This window comes from Meleagris gallopavo, chromosome 16 (assembly GCF_000146605.3).
Source record: "Meleagris gallopavo isolate NT-WF06-2002-E0010 breed Aviagen turkey brand Nicholas breeding stock chromosome 16, Turkey_5.1, whole genome shotgun sequence".
Classification (NCBI taxonomy): domain Eukaryota; kingdom Metazoa; phylum Chordata; class Aves; order Galliformes; family Phasianidae; genus Meleagris; species Meleagris gallopavo.
The window spans coordinates 9,480,595-9,499,561 of record NC_015026.2 but is presented as its reverse complement, the minus strand read 5'-3'; the positions used below and the strand labels follow the sequence as shown (position 1 = coordinate 9,499,561).

Sequence of the window (18,967 nt, the reverse complement as noted above, 5' to 3'; positions counted from 1 at the left end):
GCGCTGCGCGGCCCCGAGGAGCGGAGCGGGAGCAGCATGCGGTATTCCCTCTACCATTCCCCGCACCTCCTGCTCCTGCAGGGCTACAGCCAGCAGCATGTAAGCACCGCGCAGCTCTCGCCGCCCCGCCAACCTTTCTTTTTTGTTGTTGTTGTTGTTGTTGTTGCTCCTAAAGCCTATGGGGACGGGGAGCTTGATGCATGGCCGGTGTTTCCTGGGGGAGGGGCGGGGTTGGGGTGAAAGAGCATCCTTAGGAAAATGAGTTTGTGTGGGGTTGGGGTGTGCAATCCGTCCTGCCCGGCTGCGGTGCAGGCTGGGGATGTGGCTGCAGGGCTGGAGGAGAGACGCCTCAGAAAAGCCCCACGGCAGCGTCTCTGCCCCGGTGCAGTGCAGAGCTGGTTCTGCAGGATGGTGCCGAGCGCTGCCCCGTCCCCGTCTGGCTGCCTCGTAACCGGTAAATGTGATGAGAGGTGGTACGAGACAGCGCGTCTGGGAGCGTCCTCTCCCCTGCCCAGCAGGCACTGGGAGAACTGGAAAGGACTGGGACGGCTCTTTTGGTTAATGGTTGCTTTGTCCAGGTGGAATATCTGGCTGGTCCGAGATTTCAAGCTCTGTCCCAGTGTGACACCAGCGCTGCAGTTCTCCTCTGTCTGTGCTAATGCAGCTGGAGAAACTGAGGCACCAGTGTGAACTGCTGCAGGTGTGCAGGCAGACAGGGGCAGCCCCCCCAGCCTGCTTGGTGAGCACAACTGCAGGGAGGAGGGCTCCTTCTGCCCAGAGCAGCCCCATCTGTTACATGCCCGGAGTTACGGTGCCCATTTGTTGGGCTTGCTGCTCTGCCCACTCGCACATCTGGGTGCAGGAGCAGTAGGGTGCACACGGGTCCTGGCTGCACTGCCCACGCTTTTTGTGCTGCACGAGCTCCCCATCTGTGCAAGGAAAAGAGAGAACCGTGGTTCTGCCAAGGCCAGGTGTGGGGGTGGCAGGGGGCTGTAGACCCCACTGATTCTGCATGCCCCCTCCCCCACAGGACAGCCTGGTGTACCTGCTGAACCGCGAGCAGCACACGGTGGGCCAGAGGACACAGGCGAGCAAACCCAGCATCAGCCTTTCGGCGCCAGACATCCTACCCCTGCACTGCACCATCAGGAGGCTGCGAGCGTCGTGGCACCGCTCGGAGGAGAAGTTGGTGCTGGAGCCCATCGCCGGTGCCAGCGTCTCCGTTAACTTCTCTGCGGTGACCCGGACCGTTGTGCTGCGGCACGGGGACCTGCTGTCCCTCGGGCTCTATTACCTGCTGCTCTACAAGGACCCCATGAAGGCACAACCGCTGCCGGCACAGACCCTGCTGAGGCTGCGGGCCCTGCACCCCGATGGCCCTTCTGTATGTGGGACGTGCGGCAGCCTGCTGAAAGAACAGGGGGGGCCCAATGCCAACCGACAGAGCCCCGAGCCCAGCGACGGTCCCAGGGCTCCCCGCAGGAGGCTGCAGCTGGAGTTTGAGCCAGAGGCTGAGGATGTGCTGCTGCGGCGCATCATGACGCTGATCGAGCCGGGGGGGGATGACCACAAGCTGACGCCTGCCTTTCTGCTGTGCCTCTGCATCCAGCACTCGGCCACCAGCTTCCAGCCTGGGGACTTTGGGCAGCTGCTGCTCAAAGCGGCCAAAATGATCCAGAGGACAGTGTGGGTCAGTTGGCACTGGGGGGTGGGGACAGTGGGGATCCCCTCGGCTCCTGCCCGGGTCCCCATGTGCAGCAATGCCAGCAGTCACCATCTGTGCTCTCTCCTTCTCTCCCTGCCCAGGAGCGCACACGGGAGCTGGCTGAGAAGCAATCCCAGCAGTAAGTGCCACCCTCCCTTCTTTGCCCCAAAACTGGGAGAATTCAGCCCAATTCTCCCTCCCACCCAGCTGTGCCCACCCCGCCTGCCAGCACAGACGCACATGGCATTTCCCTGCTAAATCCCATGAATTTGTATCTATCCTCGTTTTGCCACTGGCCGCACTGCCAGTCCCAAATTCCAGGCTCCAAAGCAGCATCTGGAGAAACCATCTGTGCTTGCGCTGAGGTCTCCTTTAGGGCAACCTCCCAGCCTTTCGCTACAGCAGGAAAAAGTGCTTCAGCCATTGAGAAACCTCCCAGCTGCTTTCTATTTGTTTTGTTTTATTTTGAAATGGCCCATTGCTGGGCAGGCTGAATTTAACCACCAGACCTGGCAGCAACAGCAGCACAGATTTGTTGGGGAGATCTGCTCTGCAGCAATTCCTGCAGATGGGTTGGATCAATCATTGGGGTCCCCCATAGAAGTGGTACCAATAAAACCTATCCTGCAGAGCAGGATCTCCCAGCTTGCTGCTTGCACAGAGCTTTCCTAAAGCTCAGCAGTGGGCTGCAAAAGCTCTCTGCTGCTTTTTGGGTTGGTTTCACCCCAAATCCCTCAGTGACGAGCAGTGATGCTGCAATGCCTGCTCTGTCTCCTCCCCCAGCCAGGACCCTGCTGCCCTGTCCTGTTTCACCATTGCGGACCTGCTGCCAGACCTGCAGCACATCCTCTTCTGGATGTCCAACGCCATTGAGGTGCTCTACTTCGTCCAGCAGAAGTCCCCCACCTACATCCAGAGCATGGAGGAGGAGATGGATGTCAAAGGTAGTGGTTGGGGCTGCTGCTCACTCTGTGGCCCCTCGACCCTGCTGATCCCTGCCTGCATGCAGTGCTTGGTGCCCTTGAGATGTAAGGGAAAAAGGGGAAAAGGAGGAAATCAGCTTCTAAGTCCAATTTCATCCTGTTTGGGGACGTCGTGCTGCTGATGTGAACCTGAGAGAGTCAGTAACCCCACCCTAGGGGAACATGGGGTGTGGTGACCTGCAGGGTCTGGGGCTGTATTGGTGCCTGCAGCCGTCAGATGGCCCTGCTAGGTTTGCTCCCTGATTTCTCCCTCCATCCCATAGGCTCCAAGGAGTCTCTGTTCTCCTCGACCATCACAGCCAGCGAGGAGGCGATGACGGTGCTGGAGGAGGTGATCATGTACACATTCCAGCAGTGTGTCTATTACATCTCCAAGGTATGCAGTGCCCAGGGGCACCGCCGCCAACGTGAGCATCCCCAGCAGTTCTGCAGGAGTTGTTCAGCTTCTGCGACACCGAGATGTTTTCCTTCGGGCTGAAGTGCCTCACTTTTGGGCGCAGCCCAGGAAAAGTATTGGATGACCGCGGTGTGCTTCCCTGCTTGGGAGGAGGTGTTGGGGAGAGCATAATGCTGCGATTCAGAGCACGATGGAAAGCAGCCCCGGGGCTGGTGGGGAACAGAGAAGGCAGTGTGCGGCCGGAGAAAGGTGTCTGTGTGCAGGGATGCTCCGTGCTCGCCTCTCCCTCACCCTCACCCCAGCAGGGATGGGTGTAAGGTGCTGCTCTCCTACCCAGGCTCCTGCACAAGTAAACAAACGGGCCGGGTTCTGTTCAGCTCAGCTCCTTCTGCTTCCTGCAGTGTCTGTACGTCTCACTGCCGGCCCTGCTGGAGTGCAACCCCTTCCAGAATGAGAGCCATGAGGGCTGGCGGGCGGCCCCACCGCTGCCCGAGGAGCTGCGCCGCGTGGTGCTCATCTACCAGGCAGCCCTGGACCTGCTCCAGCAGTATGAGGTGCACCCTGAGATCACCTCCCAGATGTTTGCCTACCTCTTCTTCTTCTCCAACACGCTGCTCTTCAACCAGCTTCTGGATAAGGGTCAGTCCCTGTCCTCCTCTTGGTTCTCCCTGATTGGGCTGATGCTGGGAATAGACCTTCTGAGACCCCCCAGTCCTTCCCGGTGCCCCCTGCAAAGAGGGGCTTTGAGCAGCTGGAGGTGGGCAGGTCCCACACTGGTATGGGGAAGCCAAGCACAAATCTGGCTGCTGAGCCCATGTCTTTTCTTTCCCAAGTGCTCCATCCCCAGCATCCTGCTTGTTTCACATTACATGGATTTGGCTTTTGCTGTGCCAATTTGTTACCAGGCTCTTATTGAGCTGTTTCCAAGCAGAGTTCCCCTGTACCCATAGAGCAGACACAGCTGCTCCCTCCAAGGTTCCCATTTCCAGGAGGGATTTAACCCCAGCCCCAAATCCAAACACATCTCCAACCCCATCCTCATCCCCAATTTCATCTTCAACTCCAACCCCATCCTCATTCTCATACCGAAACCCATCTTCAACCCCATTCTCATCCTCATTCCCAAACCTAAACTCATAATCAACTCCGGCTGTATCTGCATCTCTATCTCCAAACTCATCCCCAACTCTTTTCAGTCTGAAAGCAGTTTGCTCCACAGAGAGCTTCTCACTAATGAACCACTGCACCCTGCCTTGTAATTGAGGAGCAGGATGGTTCTCGTTAGCCTTAATTATCACTAACAGCCCTGCCTCATGGCAGTCTCCTTGCCCTAGCCACTATTACTGCCAGGCAAGGTCCTGCCACTGAGTCACAGCCACTGGGGACATTAACGTGGGGACATAAGTGGGCATTTGTTCTGTAGGGCAGCCCTACTCTAGGCTCTCTGGCTGAACGTGGGGGTTCCATTGCCCAACCTATGCTGTGCCCCACAGGCTCCTCTCTTGGCTGCTTCCATTGGTCGCAGGGCGTGAAGCTGCGAGCCAGCATGCGGCTGCTGCTGGAGTGGCTGCGTGGAGCCGGCTTTGAGCAGCTCTCCCAGCAGTTCTTTGCTAAACTGACCAGCGTGGCCAACCTGCTGGCCATGCCCGGCTCCCAGCTGCTGCAGGTGAGGTGCTGGCTGCGTTGGGTTTGGGATGGGGGTGACGGGATGGTGTTCACCCCCCCTTGCTGTCTCTTTGCCCAGATGACGTGGCCGACCCTGAGAGCTGAGTTCCCAGCGCTGAGCCCTGCGCAGCTGCATCGGGTGCTGAGCCAATGCCAGACGGCCATGGAGGTGGGCAATGTGGCAGCATGGCAGCCCTGGGATGAGGAGAGCACGGCCGCCTTCCAGCCTGGTGAGCCCCCAGCCCTGCATGCTGCTGTCACCCATAAGCCTTTATGGATCAACCAAATGGGCAGTGCCCTTCAAACCACAAGGGTCTTGTACGTAACTGTGGTCATCAGGGGTAACCATAGTCGTATGGCATTGGGATGTGAAGGATGCAAGTGTGCTCAGTGCCCTGCATGCCCAAGTGATGCTGCTTGGAGGCACAGTGGGGCTGTGGGGCAGGATCTGCCTGCCTGCCATCCCCCTACCTCTGCCCTGCAGACGCAGTACTGGAGTCCTTCGACAACCACCCTCCCATCGTCCTGCCCAGCGCGGGCTTCAAGGTGGACCTTGAGGTGGAGACGTTGGATGACAACATCTACCGGCACCTCCTCTACATCCGCCACTTCCTCTGGAGCCTGCAGAGCAAGAGCCCCCAGGGCAGTGAGGGGCCATGCTCAGCCCCTCCAAAGGTCAGGGAACGTTTCTTTTCAGAAGGAGCAGTCAGGTGTTGCAACAGGGAGTGGTGGGGTCACCATCGTTGGTGGTGTTCCAGATCCGTGTGGATGTGGCACTGAGTTGGTTTGGTGTCGTGGTGGGGTTGGTCTTGGGGGTGTCAGAAGTCTTTTCTCACCAGGAGTCTCCTCCTGTGCTGGGAATGCTCACAGCCACCAGCAGCACACAATCTACTCAGGTTTTGATGGCTGGGTGATGGGAGGCACCTATGGGATGACAGCTGCCTACCTAGGTTCCCACAGAGCACTTTTCTCCTTTCTAAGAGTGAGCCACCAATTGTGCCAGAAGTGCTGGAAGTGAGTCCGAGCCCGGTTATGACCCCGGGGAGCACTGTCCCCACATCGGGCCGCTGCACCCCGGGGGGCTGCGCCAACCTGGAGGCGGATGAGCCCCCCCTGCTCACCTCAACCACCAATGGGTGCCCCCGGCAGCAAGCCGCCGGCGAGCAGCAGCTCCAGGAGAAGCTCCAACAGCTGCAGCTGGGCAGAGGCCCGGCTCCCCCCAGCTCCCTCCCTGCCTGCTTACACCCCCCACCACCCCCCTGAACTTTGACTCCGCCGGCCCTGAGTCCCCACAGGGCACAACCAAAGGACTGCAGGACCCACGGAGGAACGGGATGAGCAGCACCAAAGGCGGCAGCCCTGAAGGTAAGGAGGGCTGACACTGCCTGACGTGGTGCGGGAGGGGGGACAGAGCCTGCACGGCCACATTGGGTGCCCATTTCCAGCACACATGGCTCTTGTGCGGATTTTCAGTGCTTGGGCACGGGGAGAGCACGTAGAGCATCTCACCGTGCTTTGTCCCAGAAGGGAAGCAGCCCTAGGGAGAGCCCAGGTTGGCTTTGGTGGGAATTCCTCAATAGAGCTGATGAGGGGCGGTGATGGAGCAGTAACCCGGTGGTCCCTTGCTGGCAGGCTGCTCGCCGACCCCCTACGACTTCCCCACGCCGGAGTCCTCCAGCCGCAGCTCAGCCACCGACGATTTCTGCTACGTCTTCGTGGTGGAGCTGGAGAGGGGAGCGCTGGGGCTGGGGATGGGGCTGATCGACGGCTTGGTGAGTGCACAGCAATGGCTCTGCCAGGGCATGGCACCCATGGGGGCACGTGTGGCACGGAACACTTAATTGCCAAAGCTGATGGCTGTGCATGGAGCTAAGCAGCTTTGACTGGGGACAGTGAGGCGCAGAGCGATCTCTTGCAGCTCTGCTGCGGGGTCGCTGCCTGCTACACCCAGCACAGCTGCCTGCAGCTGGAGGGAGCCAAGGCGGGGAGGAAAATGACTCAAGTGAGGGATTTCCTCCATCCTTTGGTGTGTGGCAAAGCCAAGCAGGGCAGCGGGTAGGGATCACAGGTTTCCCGTGTCCTCTCTGCTGGCTCACTGCCTCCTTCCCTGCAGCACACACCGCTGGGCTCCCCAGGCATTTACATCCGCACGCTGATTGAGGGCAGCCCCGCGGCAGCTGATGGCAGACTGGCCATCGGGGACCGCATCCTGGCTGTCAATGGCACCAGTCTCATCGGGGCCGATTACCAAAGGTGGGTGACACCCCACTGGTGGGGCTGGGATGTCAGAGATGGGGAAGGCAGGTGCGTGGGGGTGGGGTGAACGAGGGAACAGGGAGAAAAAGCATAGGAGCACATTTCAGAGCTGAAGATGAGCCCGGTGTGGCTGCTGCTGTCATCGAGGGAATGATGGAGGTGGAGATGTGTGGATTCAGGATGTGGTCCCTGGTGCACAGATGTAGCACTCACCTCTCCCTGTTGTCGCTCTGCAGTGCTGTGGACCTCATCCGCTCTGGAGGGAAGAAGCTGAGGTTTCTGGTTGCCAAATCAGACATGGAAATAGCCAAAAAAATCATCTCCAGCTCTGCATCCTCTTAACTCTCGTATGAGGTATGAGGGTCTGTCAGCAGGTGCAGCTCTGGTTAGGGTCGAGCTGATGGAGCCCAGGGTGCATGAGGGAGGGCCAGGACTGCACAGCTGCCCTCAATTTGCTTCCCAGCACCTTGCCCTGCACTGCAGTAGATGGAAGGACACACTGGGGTTCTGCACGCTTCTCCCCAACAGCATAGAGCTCCTGATCCATTGCCTGGCCTCACCCTACAACCTGCACCTTACAGCTGCACATACATCCCAGGAGCATCCCTGTTCCTTCAGCCCCTGGCAGAGGGCAGGAAGGCTGCGGGCAGCTCCTCGTCCCCCCAGCTGATGGCCCCGCATGGCCCTCCTTGCTCAGTCACAGGCGTTCAGGGTGGCGTTCCAGTTCTCCTATTACACTTTCACATTTGCAGGTCAGGTTCAAGACAGCACTGGGATATCAAGGTTGCAGAGCCAGGCCCTGACAGCAGCAGGGTGGGCAGGAACCCAGCTCTGGGATGGTTAACACAGCACAAGCTCCCAGAGCAGGATCCCAAGCAGGACGCCTTGCTGGGAGCCCCGGTGCCATACCTGACATCAGGTGCCTTTCTGCTACTGGGCTCCAATCTCATTGCCCCCAGCCCTGCTGCAAGAGGGGATGCAGCTTCAGGCGAGGGCTGACACCACCAGCAGTTCCCTGAGACTGAGCCCTGGAGAATAGGGCTCTCATCCTTGCACTGGCACTACAGCCCTGGCAGATCCCCAGCCCGGTCCCCAGAGCTGGCCCAGCAGAGTGGGGCATTGTGGAGCAGCCAGGTTCACTTTCCCCATGCAGGAGGTGTTGGCACCACGTCCTGTCCACTCCCTCCCCTTCAGGCCATTGCAAGGCTCCCCTGTATCCTGCCCAGCTCAGAGCATCTCAGAAGTGCTGCTGCTGCTGGGCTGCCAGGTGATGGGATGCAGCACAGGTTGGAATAAAGTCAGGCTTCAGAATCCCAGCAGCAGTTCTCTGACCCGCAGTCTGCAGTATGGTGTGGCAGGACTGCACTGGCAGCTCCACCATGCGACTGCTTGGCCCCTGCATGCACAGCTTCTAAGTCTTCTGTGTGCTTTTAGCAACATTAAAGGGATAAACCCGACCTGATTTCCGCATATAGAGATATTGAGATCTTGTTTAGCTGAACCCTATTAAAACAGTCTGCCATGATGGCCTGCATCAAGCCCTGAACTTACAGCAGCATGGTCTAAGCTCCGGCAGCAAATCAGATATTACCATTGCATCTCACAACAACAGCTCTGAGGATTGTGATGCTAAAAAAGGGATGCTTAACAGGGTTGGCCTTAATTAAACCTCAGATATTTCACTGCTACAGTTTGCATTCTGGGCTCAGTCTTGCAGTCGGCAGGAGAGAGATGTCAGAATAATCTGTGCAGGAGAAACACTTCACACACCGGATTTGAACGCAGCCTGGCCTGACTTCTCTAAGGCAAGACGGACAAAGAACCTTCACTGAGACAGTTAGTGCCTTGCTTTTCTGCTAGGCCATGATCATAGCAACCAGCCTCCAGCAGGGACTGGAAGCAGTGTGTCACTCAGCCACTGACTCAGCTCTACCGGGCGAGCAAAGGCTCAGGGCTCCTGGTGACACTCTGGTGATTCACCTGACTTTGACTCAGGAGGTGAGCTGGTTCCTGAGCTCTGCAGAGCAGGAAAGGGGCTGCTCAGATCCCCCGGGAAAACTGCATGCACTCCTTACTTCTCTCTCTGCCCAGGAACCAGGGCTTCGTGGTGGCCTGGTGTACACTAGACTGAATTGGAGCTGCACTCCGGCCAATTCAGTCGTACCAGAGCAAAATCCTTTGCTCTCTCTGGGGCCTGACTCTCTAAGCACACCTCGAGGCACTGTACAGCCCCAGAGCTTTATGTTACAGTGCAGTGAGGTATTGAAACAAATTGTAAACAAACCCTAGTATTTACTAGTGTGCATGAGGGCTTGCTTCTCCTGGGAGCAGTGGGATGTATTTACTTTTCTGTTTGTTAATACTGTACAGCTCAGCTATGTATAATAAACTTCTTGTGCAGATAAAGAACACAGCACGGCACCTGCTTGACAGGGGGCAGATGAGAAATGCTCTTGGTGTCAACAATAAACTGGATTGATAAATCTCTCTAAGCTCCTGTCTGGTAGATGTCCCTCAGATCTCAATGTGTTTGCTGTGAAAGTAAGACAAGAGCAGTGAAGGCTCACAACAGATTTAATGGAGCCACTTCTGCTTTCTCTGCCTCAGAAAGGCCTTTGCTTGGCAGGCAGAGGTGACAAGAATCATATGTACAGCCAGGGTGTAGTCAGGGGAAAGGAGAGGATGTATGTCAACAAAGGGATGTGATGGGCTGGCAGGGTGGTAATGCAGGAACTCACTCACTCATTCACACAAACCCACTGTTATTTTCAATCCATACTGGCCCAGGAGAGGTAGGACAGGAATAGGAGGTAGAAAAAGCAACAGATGCTACCAGAGAGATGCACAAAAACAGGCTGCAATCCAAACTGCGGCCTCAGCTCTACTTATTCCTGTTTTCTCTTTCATTCACAATCATTTGTTCCTCATTTCCAGTTCAGAGCACTCAGCCTTGAGTGTTGGCTGTGTCAGATCAGTTACAGTAGAAGCTGGAGCCTCCCACAAACCCCACACCCTCACCCCGGCACAAAGCCAGGAGCTGGCTCTAGGAGACGGGTCACTATCCTCAGGGCAGAAGGCAGGGTGTCATTCACCTCCTTCTGAAACCGTGTGTGGGCCACATCCACAGATGGTGTGAACACAAACTGAGCCACACTTGGCATTTTTAGTAGGTTCATGAGCTCAGTTGCCCGGGTAAGGATCTCCTCACGGTCTTCCTCGCAGTACACAGAGGTGACAGCAGGGCTCTGCACAAATGTCCTCATCTTGGACAGGAACAAAGACACCCTGCAGGAGAGAATGACACAAACTTCAGCTGGTAGAGCCTTGCACCCGGCAAGGTCACTATGTAATCATGTGTACCACAGAAGACTGTTGCAAGCAAACACCAGACACCAATTGTCCTTTGTCCGGATGCACAAAGAGTTTGTCAGCAGATGAAGCCCACTTCCTCAACCTGCCTCCCTACAGTTTGCTTCCTCTGTTCTCTTTCACTTCCAGGTTCCATCAGTAGCCAAGTATCACCATCTAACACTGCAAACATCTGTTTGGATCCTGTTTGGATCCATCAGATCTGCAAGTTTCTGCCATTTTGCCCTTCTCTGCATCAGTCCTCACCTGGGGATCAAGTCCTGGCTGCGAGCTGCCAGCTTGGTCAAGGCAGTCATAAGGACAGTGATGGCACGGGGTGCATAGTTGGGGACACTGGCCTGTGGTCGGACCTGGGTGACTTCAAACAGCACAGCCTCCAGAGTCTCAAAGAAACGGTTGATCTGTTCCACAGTGCAGCGCTTGTCGTAGGACACAGACATGTACTCTCCAATAGCCCAGACCTGAAACAAAGGCAGATGTACTCAGGGCAACCAGAAGGAAAGGGGATCTTATCACAGTTTAGGGAATGGCAAATCAGATGATGCAATGCTAAGACAGGGTAAAGGAGGAAAGAGTAGCTGACCAACAGATGGCACTGCAGCCGGGACACACTGTGGCAGAAGCAGGCAGGCCCCCGCTTACCACATGGGTGAAGATGGGCTCCTTGTTCTGGATGTTGCTGACGGTTCCTGAGAACTCCAGAAGCTCTTTGGACAGTTCCACGACGAGCGCAGGGCGCAGCTTGCAGAGCATCACCAGCTGTGAGCTCAGCACCCTGCAGGATAGATGGAGAGAGCTCAGACCACAGCCAAGGCACTTGTCACCAAATCGAGGAGGCGCTGGCAGCATCCAACCACTAGCACAGCAGCTGCATGCTCAGGATGGTCACAACTACAACAGCTGCTGGGCTGTCCTGGGAAGCCAGGCTGCAGCCAGCAGAAGGGCTGAGAGCTTGGCCAGGCCTTCTGTTTTGTCTCACCTATGCACGTCATCTTTAAACGCTGGGATCTCGTAGAGCTGGTCGCTTCTCTGCAGCACCAGCACCACCAGCTGGTTTATCAGAGATGCATCTGCAAACTGAGAAACAACCCCTGCTTCAGCAACACTGGTGACTTCCAGCAACCAAAACTCAAATCGATCAGCCAGAGAGGACTATGTCAGCACAGAGACTGCCTGGTACAGCAGCAGAGCAATGCATAAAGCAGGTACCAGGCACTTGCTCTGCACTCACTCACAGCTGTCTGGGAAAACAACTGTGAACACTGATACTGCACCATGGAGCTCTTTTCCTTCTTTGGATGAAGTGGGCAGCTCAGTGCAGCTCTGCCAATAGTGGACCACCCCATTCCCTCACTTCATATACCCTTCTGCTGAAGTTGCAGTGTGTTAACACTCTCCTTGCAGTGCTCGTTCTTCACATAACAAGAAATCCCCCCAGGCCGTGTGGAAGTCAAACTGCCCAAAAAGCACTTACCTCAGCCACCACACTGAAAAAGAGCTCCAGCAAGACAGGGACAGTGTCTGCACACTGCATGACCCTTGGGCTGCTTGCCAGGGATCCCAGCAGCTGTCGGAGTGGAATCAGCCTGCGGGCAGTTAAGAAGCTACTGATAAAGGCGTGCTCCCAACTACTCCCTTGTCTTCCTTTCCCTATAGCCCACAAAACCTCAGAGCACTTGGCAGAGCTAATGCAGGGAGGGAAGGTCAAGCCCACCTCACCCCAGATGAACACAGCTGTGCCTTTCCTAGCAATCCCACTGCTGCCTCCCAGACTTGGCAGGCCAAATCAAACCCTCATGGCAGTCTCCTAAAGCAACCTCCTACCTCTCCTGGAAGTCTTCAGAAACAGATTCCACACGGAGGAGGTACTGGAATGCACTCCTGTAGAGGGGATTGCGAAAGGCCTCCAGGCAGGTAGCTGGCTTCACAGCAGGATCACAGGCAGCCCTCTCAGCAGATGGGAGAGAGGAAGACCTAGAAGGAGGGACACACAGAATGTGCTGAAACGTGAGAATAGGCCAGGCTGTGGCTGGAATCCTGAGCAATGGAGTAACACATTTGCCACTGAAACAGGGACATAAACTTGGTCTAATCCAAGCCCCCTGAAAGCCAGTGAACCAGAATGCCTGAAGTGGTGAGAAACAGACCTCAACTAACTTCTTGTATCTAGGATGACTTCCTTTTCTCAGCACTCTGAAAAGAGCTGCTAATGTCAGAGAACAAAAGGAAGAGCAGAAGTACAGCAGTGAGAGCCAGCTCCAAGCTTTCCCAACTCCCTGGACACTCTTCCAGTCCCCTAATGAGCTTGTGAAAAAACTTCTGTCTGCACCCAAAACACAGCCAGCAAAGAGGAACAAGAGCAGGGAAGGGAGGGACGACCCACTAGTCCACACCTCTATGTGGAGGCAGTGGCTGATGGCAGACACTCCAGCACAAGGCAATAGCTTGGATCTGTATACAGGTGATGAAATTACTACAACTGAGCTCCAAAGACAGTCCAATACTGAAGTGTAAGAGCTCTCTTTCTGTGCACATCACATTACCAGGAAAATTGGGCTGATGTCTGTGCAGCTTTGTGCTAACTGATTGCAGCCTCTCACTCCAACAGCAGCAGCCAGAGGGCAGCTGAAGCTCAGAGAAGTGTGTAGTCAACATCAAAACCTTGATAAGCAAGTGAAAGGAAGGGAAGTTAGCATTACCTCATCTGGACATCCAAAGCTGCCGTCAGACAGGGCAGGTCAAGCAACAAATGGAAGATCTCAATGGCTGTCCCCACATCCAGCAGAAATGGAAGAATGTCCACAAACTCAGCAATAAGGGGCGGGCTGTTCCATGCCAGAAACTGTAAGAAAGTGATACAGACTGCTGCACTATCCCCAGGGTTCCACCACACGGCCAAGACAATTCTCACACTGTGACCAAAAGGGATCAAGAGCAGAAAGTCACTTCTGAAAAGCAGAAACAAAGACTAAGAGTTCAGCCAAGAACTGGGGAGGCTGCTGGTGGCTCAACACGCACTTAGAAGCTGATTTAGTGGTGAGCAAGTTGAAATATTTCAAGTTTCCCAAAACCAAACTGCTGTATCCTAACTGTGCACCCCGCACTACCCACTAACAGTAATACCAACCCAGACTCCCCTCTCCTGGTAGAGCTAATCACACCCAGAACCCTCTTTCCACCTCAAACTCACAATTTTCTAAGTCTTTCTTACCCATCCCTCTTGTCTGTGCCCTCCCTAGCACTGCCACAAAAGTATAATGGTGGGCTATGGGGTGTGCTGAAAGGCTAGCAGAAGGATTTGGAGGCATAGAAAAGAAGCACAGCAGGCTGTCTCCTGTGCTGCTCCATCAAGCTGTACCTTGAAGAGATTTGGGAATCTCTGCCTGAATATGCTGGAGGTCTCGGTGAAGAGCCGGCTGTTGTCTTTGCAGAATAGGACAAATTCAAAAGCCAGTGATGAGTTGTGGAAGAGCTGAGCTGGGATATCAGTGAATAAGTGCTTGTAGATTGCATCACAGTCCACAGCAGCCATCTCGCCTGGGAGGATACAGCACATTCCTGAGCACAGCTCACCCAGCAGTCTTGTCAACAGGGGCTCCAAGGGATATGCAAAAACTAAGTCTGGGTGTGTTTTTCTGCAAAATGTAGGACAGCCCAGCTTCTGACTCTCCAGGAGTGGGATCATGAATCCTGGAGTACAGCCAAGGCTGAATTATAAACTCCAGCAGCCAGCAAACTGCCAGGACAAAAGCTGTGCTGTGAGTATGCCAGACTAATTTGTGGAGGATGACTTACCATGATTTAGGAAGAACTGGGCAATGGGCAGCAATGCCCTGGCATAAGTGGCATCCCCGTTGATCCTGCCATGCAAGATCTTCAGGAAGGATGCTGCACGGTACACATAGGAGGAGTCCTGTTTGCAGATGATGTCCATGATTGTCACTGCCTCAATGAGACACTGCAGAAGAGCAGAGAGCCAGATCACAGTGGGAGGAAGTCACAACACTTAGAGCTTCAGCCCCATCCCTGCATACTTACAGCTTTTTGCAGGTCTCCATCAGCTTTCTTCAGGGCCTCTGCCAGAGAAAAGATGTCTAAGTTAAATCTGGAGTCCAAACAGGAATGTTAGGCTGTCAATACGAGCACAATCCAGATTTCAGGACAGGTGGGAACAATACTGATCCAAATTCCAGGCTAGTAAGAATCAAACTCCACAGCATCCCTACAAATCAAAGTTAGGGGGCAGGCTTAAGGCGTACACGACATACACTGGCAGCTGCAGCCAGTCCTGTGCCTCCAGCTTCATTGTGGATGCCAGGGAGTGAGACCCCAGCCCAAAGAAGCAGCAAAGCAGAAGCATTTTCAAGAACACTACCAAGGAGGGCTCGTGGCAAGACTCACGGCGATTGCTCTGCTCAATCAGCCGCTGGCAGTATTCAAAAGCTTTCTCCCGCAGACGCTCCCTTGGGGGAAGCAGGCGACTCGACGTGGATGAAGTTGAGACCACAGACATAGCAGACCTGTCCATTTCTGATTTGTCACCTGCAGAATAAAGGTTATCACGTATCAGCTCACACCACAGGCATTGCAGCCCACTTGCTGCTGAGCAACAGAGGGGAGGTGTCTGTCCCCAGGCACACTGTGAAGTAAAGAAGGCTGGGAAGAAGGCAGTCACACAGGAATACTAACTAAGGAAATGCCATCTCCCACAACCCACACCCTCTTCCTCAGGGACACGTGGCATTTTGCCTGAAACCAGGGAACACTGAATGAATAAATCCTTGCAAAAGTGTCAGAAAGCATCAGCCAAGAAGTTTTGTTTTAGTCCAAGAGATCTAAATTCTTGCCCACCCTCCGGCTGCTTGCTGGATTTCTGGCACAGGCACCTCATCGACTCAGAACACACCTACCTCTTAGGGGTGCAAACCCACCCTTGTCTATAGCCCTTCGATTCAAACCTGAATTTGGTGTGTTCATCTCCTTGCCCCCATAGCACAGCAGCCATTTCCGCAGCATGGAGAAGGTTTGCATGTTGAGCCACTGATCCTCTGTGTAGTGCTGACCCAGCGAGAGCACCGTGAAGAAGTCTGTTGCAATGGCACCATCCACCTCTGTGACAGGGCCAGGCTGGGAGAAAAGATGCAGCAGGTAAGGCCCCCAAAGACACGTGAGGTGAGAAGGCAGGGAAAATTCCACTGAGCCCACGGAGACTAGCAGTCCTTGTTTACACGCACTATGGGGCCTGCAGTGGGGCAGTCTTCTACAGCCAGAAAAGCCAGCAGCATTGGATCCTTCTCCCCACCTGAAATACCTCAAACTTTTCCCTCCCACTCACAAGGCTTTTACTCCAAGGTACATGGTCAACTAATGATTCTCACCCAAAAACTATTTCATAAGTTCTCTCCCTGCAGCAGAACTCCTAAGTTTTGGAGCTATAAATATCCTTACTTTGATTTCTTATGCTTCTTGTCTACATATTCCCCAAGAAAGTGACCAAAATAGAGCAGTACTTCCAGATTTATTATAACAGCAGGCTGCTGACAAGCAAACACCCCTGTGAGATAACCACAGCAATTCAACACTGACCTGTCTGGTTCTGGGATTGGAGAAGAAGCCTCCAGAGGGTTGAGCGACTCCTTGCTGAGTACTTGCATACCTCAGCCAGTCAGCCATCTTCTTGCTGACTACATTGATCTGCTCTGTACAAAGGAAATCACAAGCTCACAGCTAGATCAGAGAAGCAGTCTCTGCAGCACACCTCTACTGCTCTTCAGCTGTCTTTCTATTTCTCTTTGCGCAATACTCTTCAGAGTATCTGCAGTTTCACATTCCTACTGCATCTAGAGACCCATACCTAGGCTAAGGAACGTTGTTAATTTGATACAAATCTGTACAGAACAGAGACTCTGTGCCCTGGAAGGAGCCCAAGCACTGATGGTCCAATCTGTCCTTTAAGTGGCACAATGTACCTCACCCAAGTTCACTTTCCTTGTGATAGAGATGTTAAGAGCAGTTTCCAAGTCCTTCTCCCATCCAAAGCCTTCAAGGACCTCTCTGATCACTATACAGACCAAAGCCAGATGGTAATCTGAGGTCTCCTACATACTTACCTTCAGTTAGAGCTTCTGGTGACAGACTGATGACATTTGAGAGGACGGGAAGAAGATATCGAGAACTCTGACCCTCAGGTAATCTTCCTTCCAGGGCTTTTACAACACGCTGTCCCACAGCAGACACCGCAGCCTTCTCTTCTCCCTTAAAAATAAAGCAGAGGTAAAGCTAGGCAGATAGTCTCTTAAAAGCACTACAGACCAATACCACACAAAACTCCTCCATCAGGCATCGATACCAATGTCAAGGATAGAAACAATTCACAGCACAGGGTATTTTACCATGTCTTACAGAGTTCTTCAGCAATGTGAATTCATAGATCTCAGGAGGGGAGAGTTCTTTGAGGGAGCAACATGTTTGTGGACAAACATCACCTGAGGTGGGAATCAAAAACTGCAGTGGCTGTCTTCAAATTAAATGCCACTTTGATCCATCAATTCCAGAGCAGAGAGTACAAGCATTAACTACTCCCCTTGTGGTCAGCTTTCTAGCTATTAAATTAGAAATTTATGAACAGAAAATGGACCGTTGCAACATGTTAGACGACTCTTGCTTAGCCCATATCCTCACAGTGAGGAAAATAAAGTTGTTACAGCTGTGGTTCTGAGATGCCAAGAAACCCTTCTGTCCAAAATATTTTCTTTTTAACAATAACAGGTGGATGCAGCCTTTGGAGAGATTTTCCTTCCTCATGAGCATTATCATGCCAACAAGAACTAAACCTTCTCTGCTGCTTGGGGTCCCGGACAGCTGTTTGTTGAAGGTGGTGAACAAATATTAATTTCTGACAGTCTCCATCTAATGTCAGCTTTGTACCTGATAACTGGAAGCAATTAGGAAACAGGCAAGCTTCCAATGAGAAATGTCATACTAGAACTTCAGCCGTGACTGGTTACTTTCTATGCTCCTCTAGCAAACAGATGAGGGCAAACTGATCAAAGGAAAGAAAGACCCTGTTAAAAAGGGAGCTTAAAGTTTGGGGATCCTAACAGTGAAGGAAAAAGGAGAGATACCCTCTCCCTGTCCCACAGATACGTTGCTGCTGCCTACTGCAAACAACGGTGCTGCTTATGTGCATTACCGATGTGTTTCCTCTTGCTGCTCAGAGGAAAATCTGGCTGGACTAAAATCAATGGCAGGTTTCCAGCTCCTAATGCAACACCAGAGGCTGTGATTTCTGGTTAGCCAAAAGCTTTATAAGAAGAACATCAGTTTTACGGAGCCAAGGGGGACGGGCAAGCAGGCAGAGGGAAGAAAGATGATTTCCATCCAAAACAGCAACAAATACAGACGACACTTTTAAAGGTTTTGCTGAAATAGGGCTGCCACTCATTGCTCCATTTCTAGCTACAGAAGTGATTCTGAAATGGCTAAAATGTAGCACGTTTTAGCAGCGTAGAAAATTAGGAAAACCTCTTCCTAGTTTTAGTTAGAATCTAAGAAAAAATAAAACACAAGGTATGTTTTTATTCTGTAGAAGTACAAAACAAACATGTAGGAGACATTTCTGAGCATACAGTGAGACTCAGAGTGAAAAAGTTCAGACATTAAGAAAAATGTTTTATCTTTAGCAGGCACACTTAAGAGAAGCAATAGGAGAAGGAAAAAAGCAAGGCGAGGTTTCCAGTTTATTTCTCAGAGAGCAATCAATGTGGATGGAACATAAAAAAAGCGAGTTCTCATGTTTCCTTCTCCGTGGAGAACCCAGGTCTTTGAATCAGCATCCAAATTTATATTAAAGGAAAAAAGTTGCCAGTTTTTCCTACACAAAACAGACTAATAACATTCCATGAATGAACATGGAAATAACTCTGATTTCTCCTGGATACCACCAGTTGATTTTCACTCCCCATCAGCTCAACAAACACAGAGAAGAATCAGAAAACAAATCCATATTAACAAGGGACGACGCCTGCCTTGTGAGGCCGCTTACCTGAGCCAGCAGGACTGAGGACACCAGGCTCAGCAGCTTTGTGTCATGGATCCTATGGCAGGAGAGGCGCAGCCCGTCGCAGGGTGCCATCTCTCTCAGAATGGCAGCGCACAGCAGCTGGATCTGCTCGGGGCACTTGGGTGAGCACAGCACAGCCTGCAGCAGCTCCACGAGTCGAGCATCCAGCCTGCGGGGTCAGCAAAGCGTCAGGAACCGTTGGGATCGTGTCCCTTCACAGCGACCCTGATTAATATCTTAATTATCATCCCAATTCCGTCCCTGAGCACAGCTTGTGACACGGCGCCCGTTACACTCGCTGTGAAGGGACGGTGCCCCCCCCGCAAGGGGAAAACAGAACAAACGGCTTTAATTCTTACACCCGAACGCACTGTTTACAAAAAGGAGCGCTCCCTCAAAGCTCCAGCCCTCCCCTCCCACCTTCTCGGCTCAAACAACGCACGCTCTGCCTTCACCCAGCCGGCACTCACCGACGGGGGCTCTTGCTGGCGGCCAGGACGAGGTGCAGCCGCTGCAGGCAGTCCACGGCC

The 18,967-nt window shown here is 53.4% G+C and overlaps 2 protein-coding genes across 2 annotated transcripts; one reads left to right on the top strand and one right to left on the bottom strand.

Annotated features, from left to right (window-relative positions):
- Positions 1–8,400, top strand: RADIL (Rap associating with DIL domain; the record flags this gene model as incomplete). The annotated part of the gene is given in 14 exon segments (XM_019620626.2): positions 1–99; positions 1,031–1,690; positions 1,807–1,844; positions 2,489–2,649; positions 2,952–3,064; positions 3,487–3,724; positions 4,579–4,751; positions 4,830–4,980; positions 5,235–5,425; positions 5,732–5,974; positions 5,977–6,115; positions 6,383–6,522; positions 6,864–7,003; positions 7,243–8,400. Coding segments are annotated over 14 exon segments (2,592 nt in total), but the record flags the coding sequence as incomplete, so codon positions are not given.
- A 1,162-nt stretch (positions 8,401–9,562) lies between these two features.
- AP5Z1 (adaptor related protein complex 5 subunit zeta 1) lies at positions 9,563–18,966 on the bottom strand (the record flags this gene model as incomplete). The annotated part of the gene is made up of 16 exons (XM_010719629.3): positions 9,563–10,291; positions 10,622–10,836; positions 11,018–11,150; positions 11,355–11,452; positions 11,850–11,961; positions 12,200–12,349; positions 13,075–13,217; positions 13,734–13,912; positions 14,171–14,333; positions 14,414–14,451; positions 14,777–14,917; positions 15,334–15,502; positions 15,962–16,074; positions 16,486–16,630; positions 18,420–18,606; positions 18,908–18,966. Coding segments are annotated over 16 exons (2,316 nt in total), but the record flags the coding sequence as incomplete, so codon positions are not given.
- Between the last annotated feature and the right edge of the window lies 1 nt (position 18,967).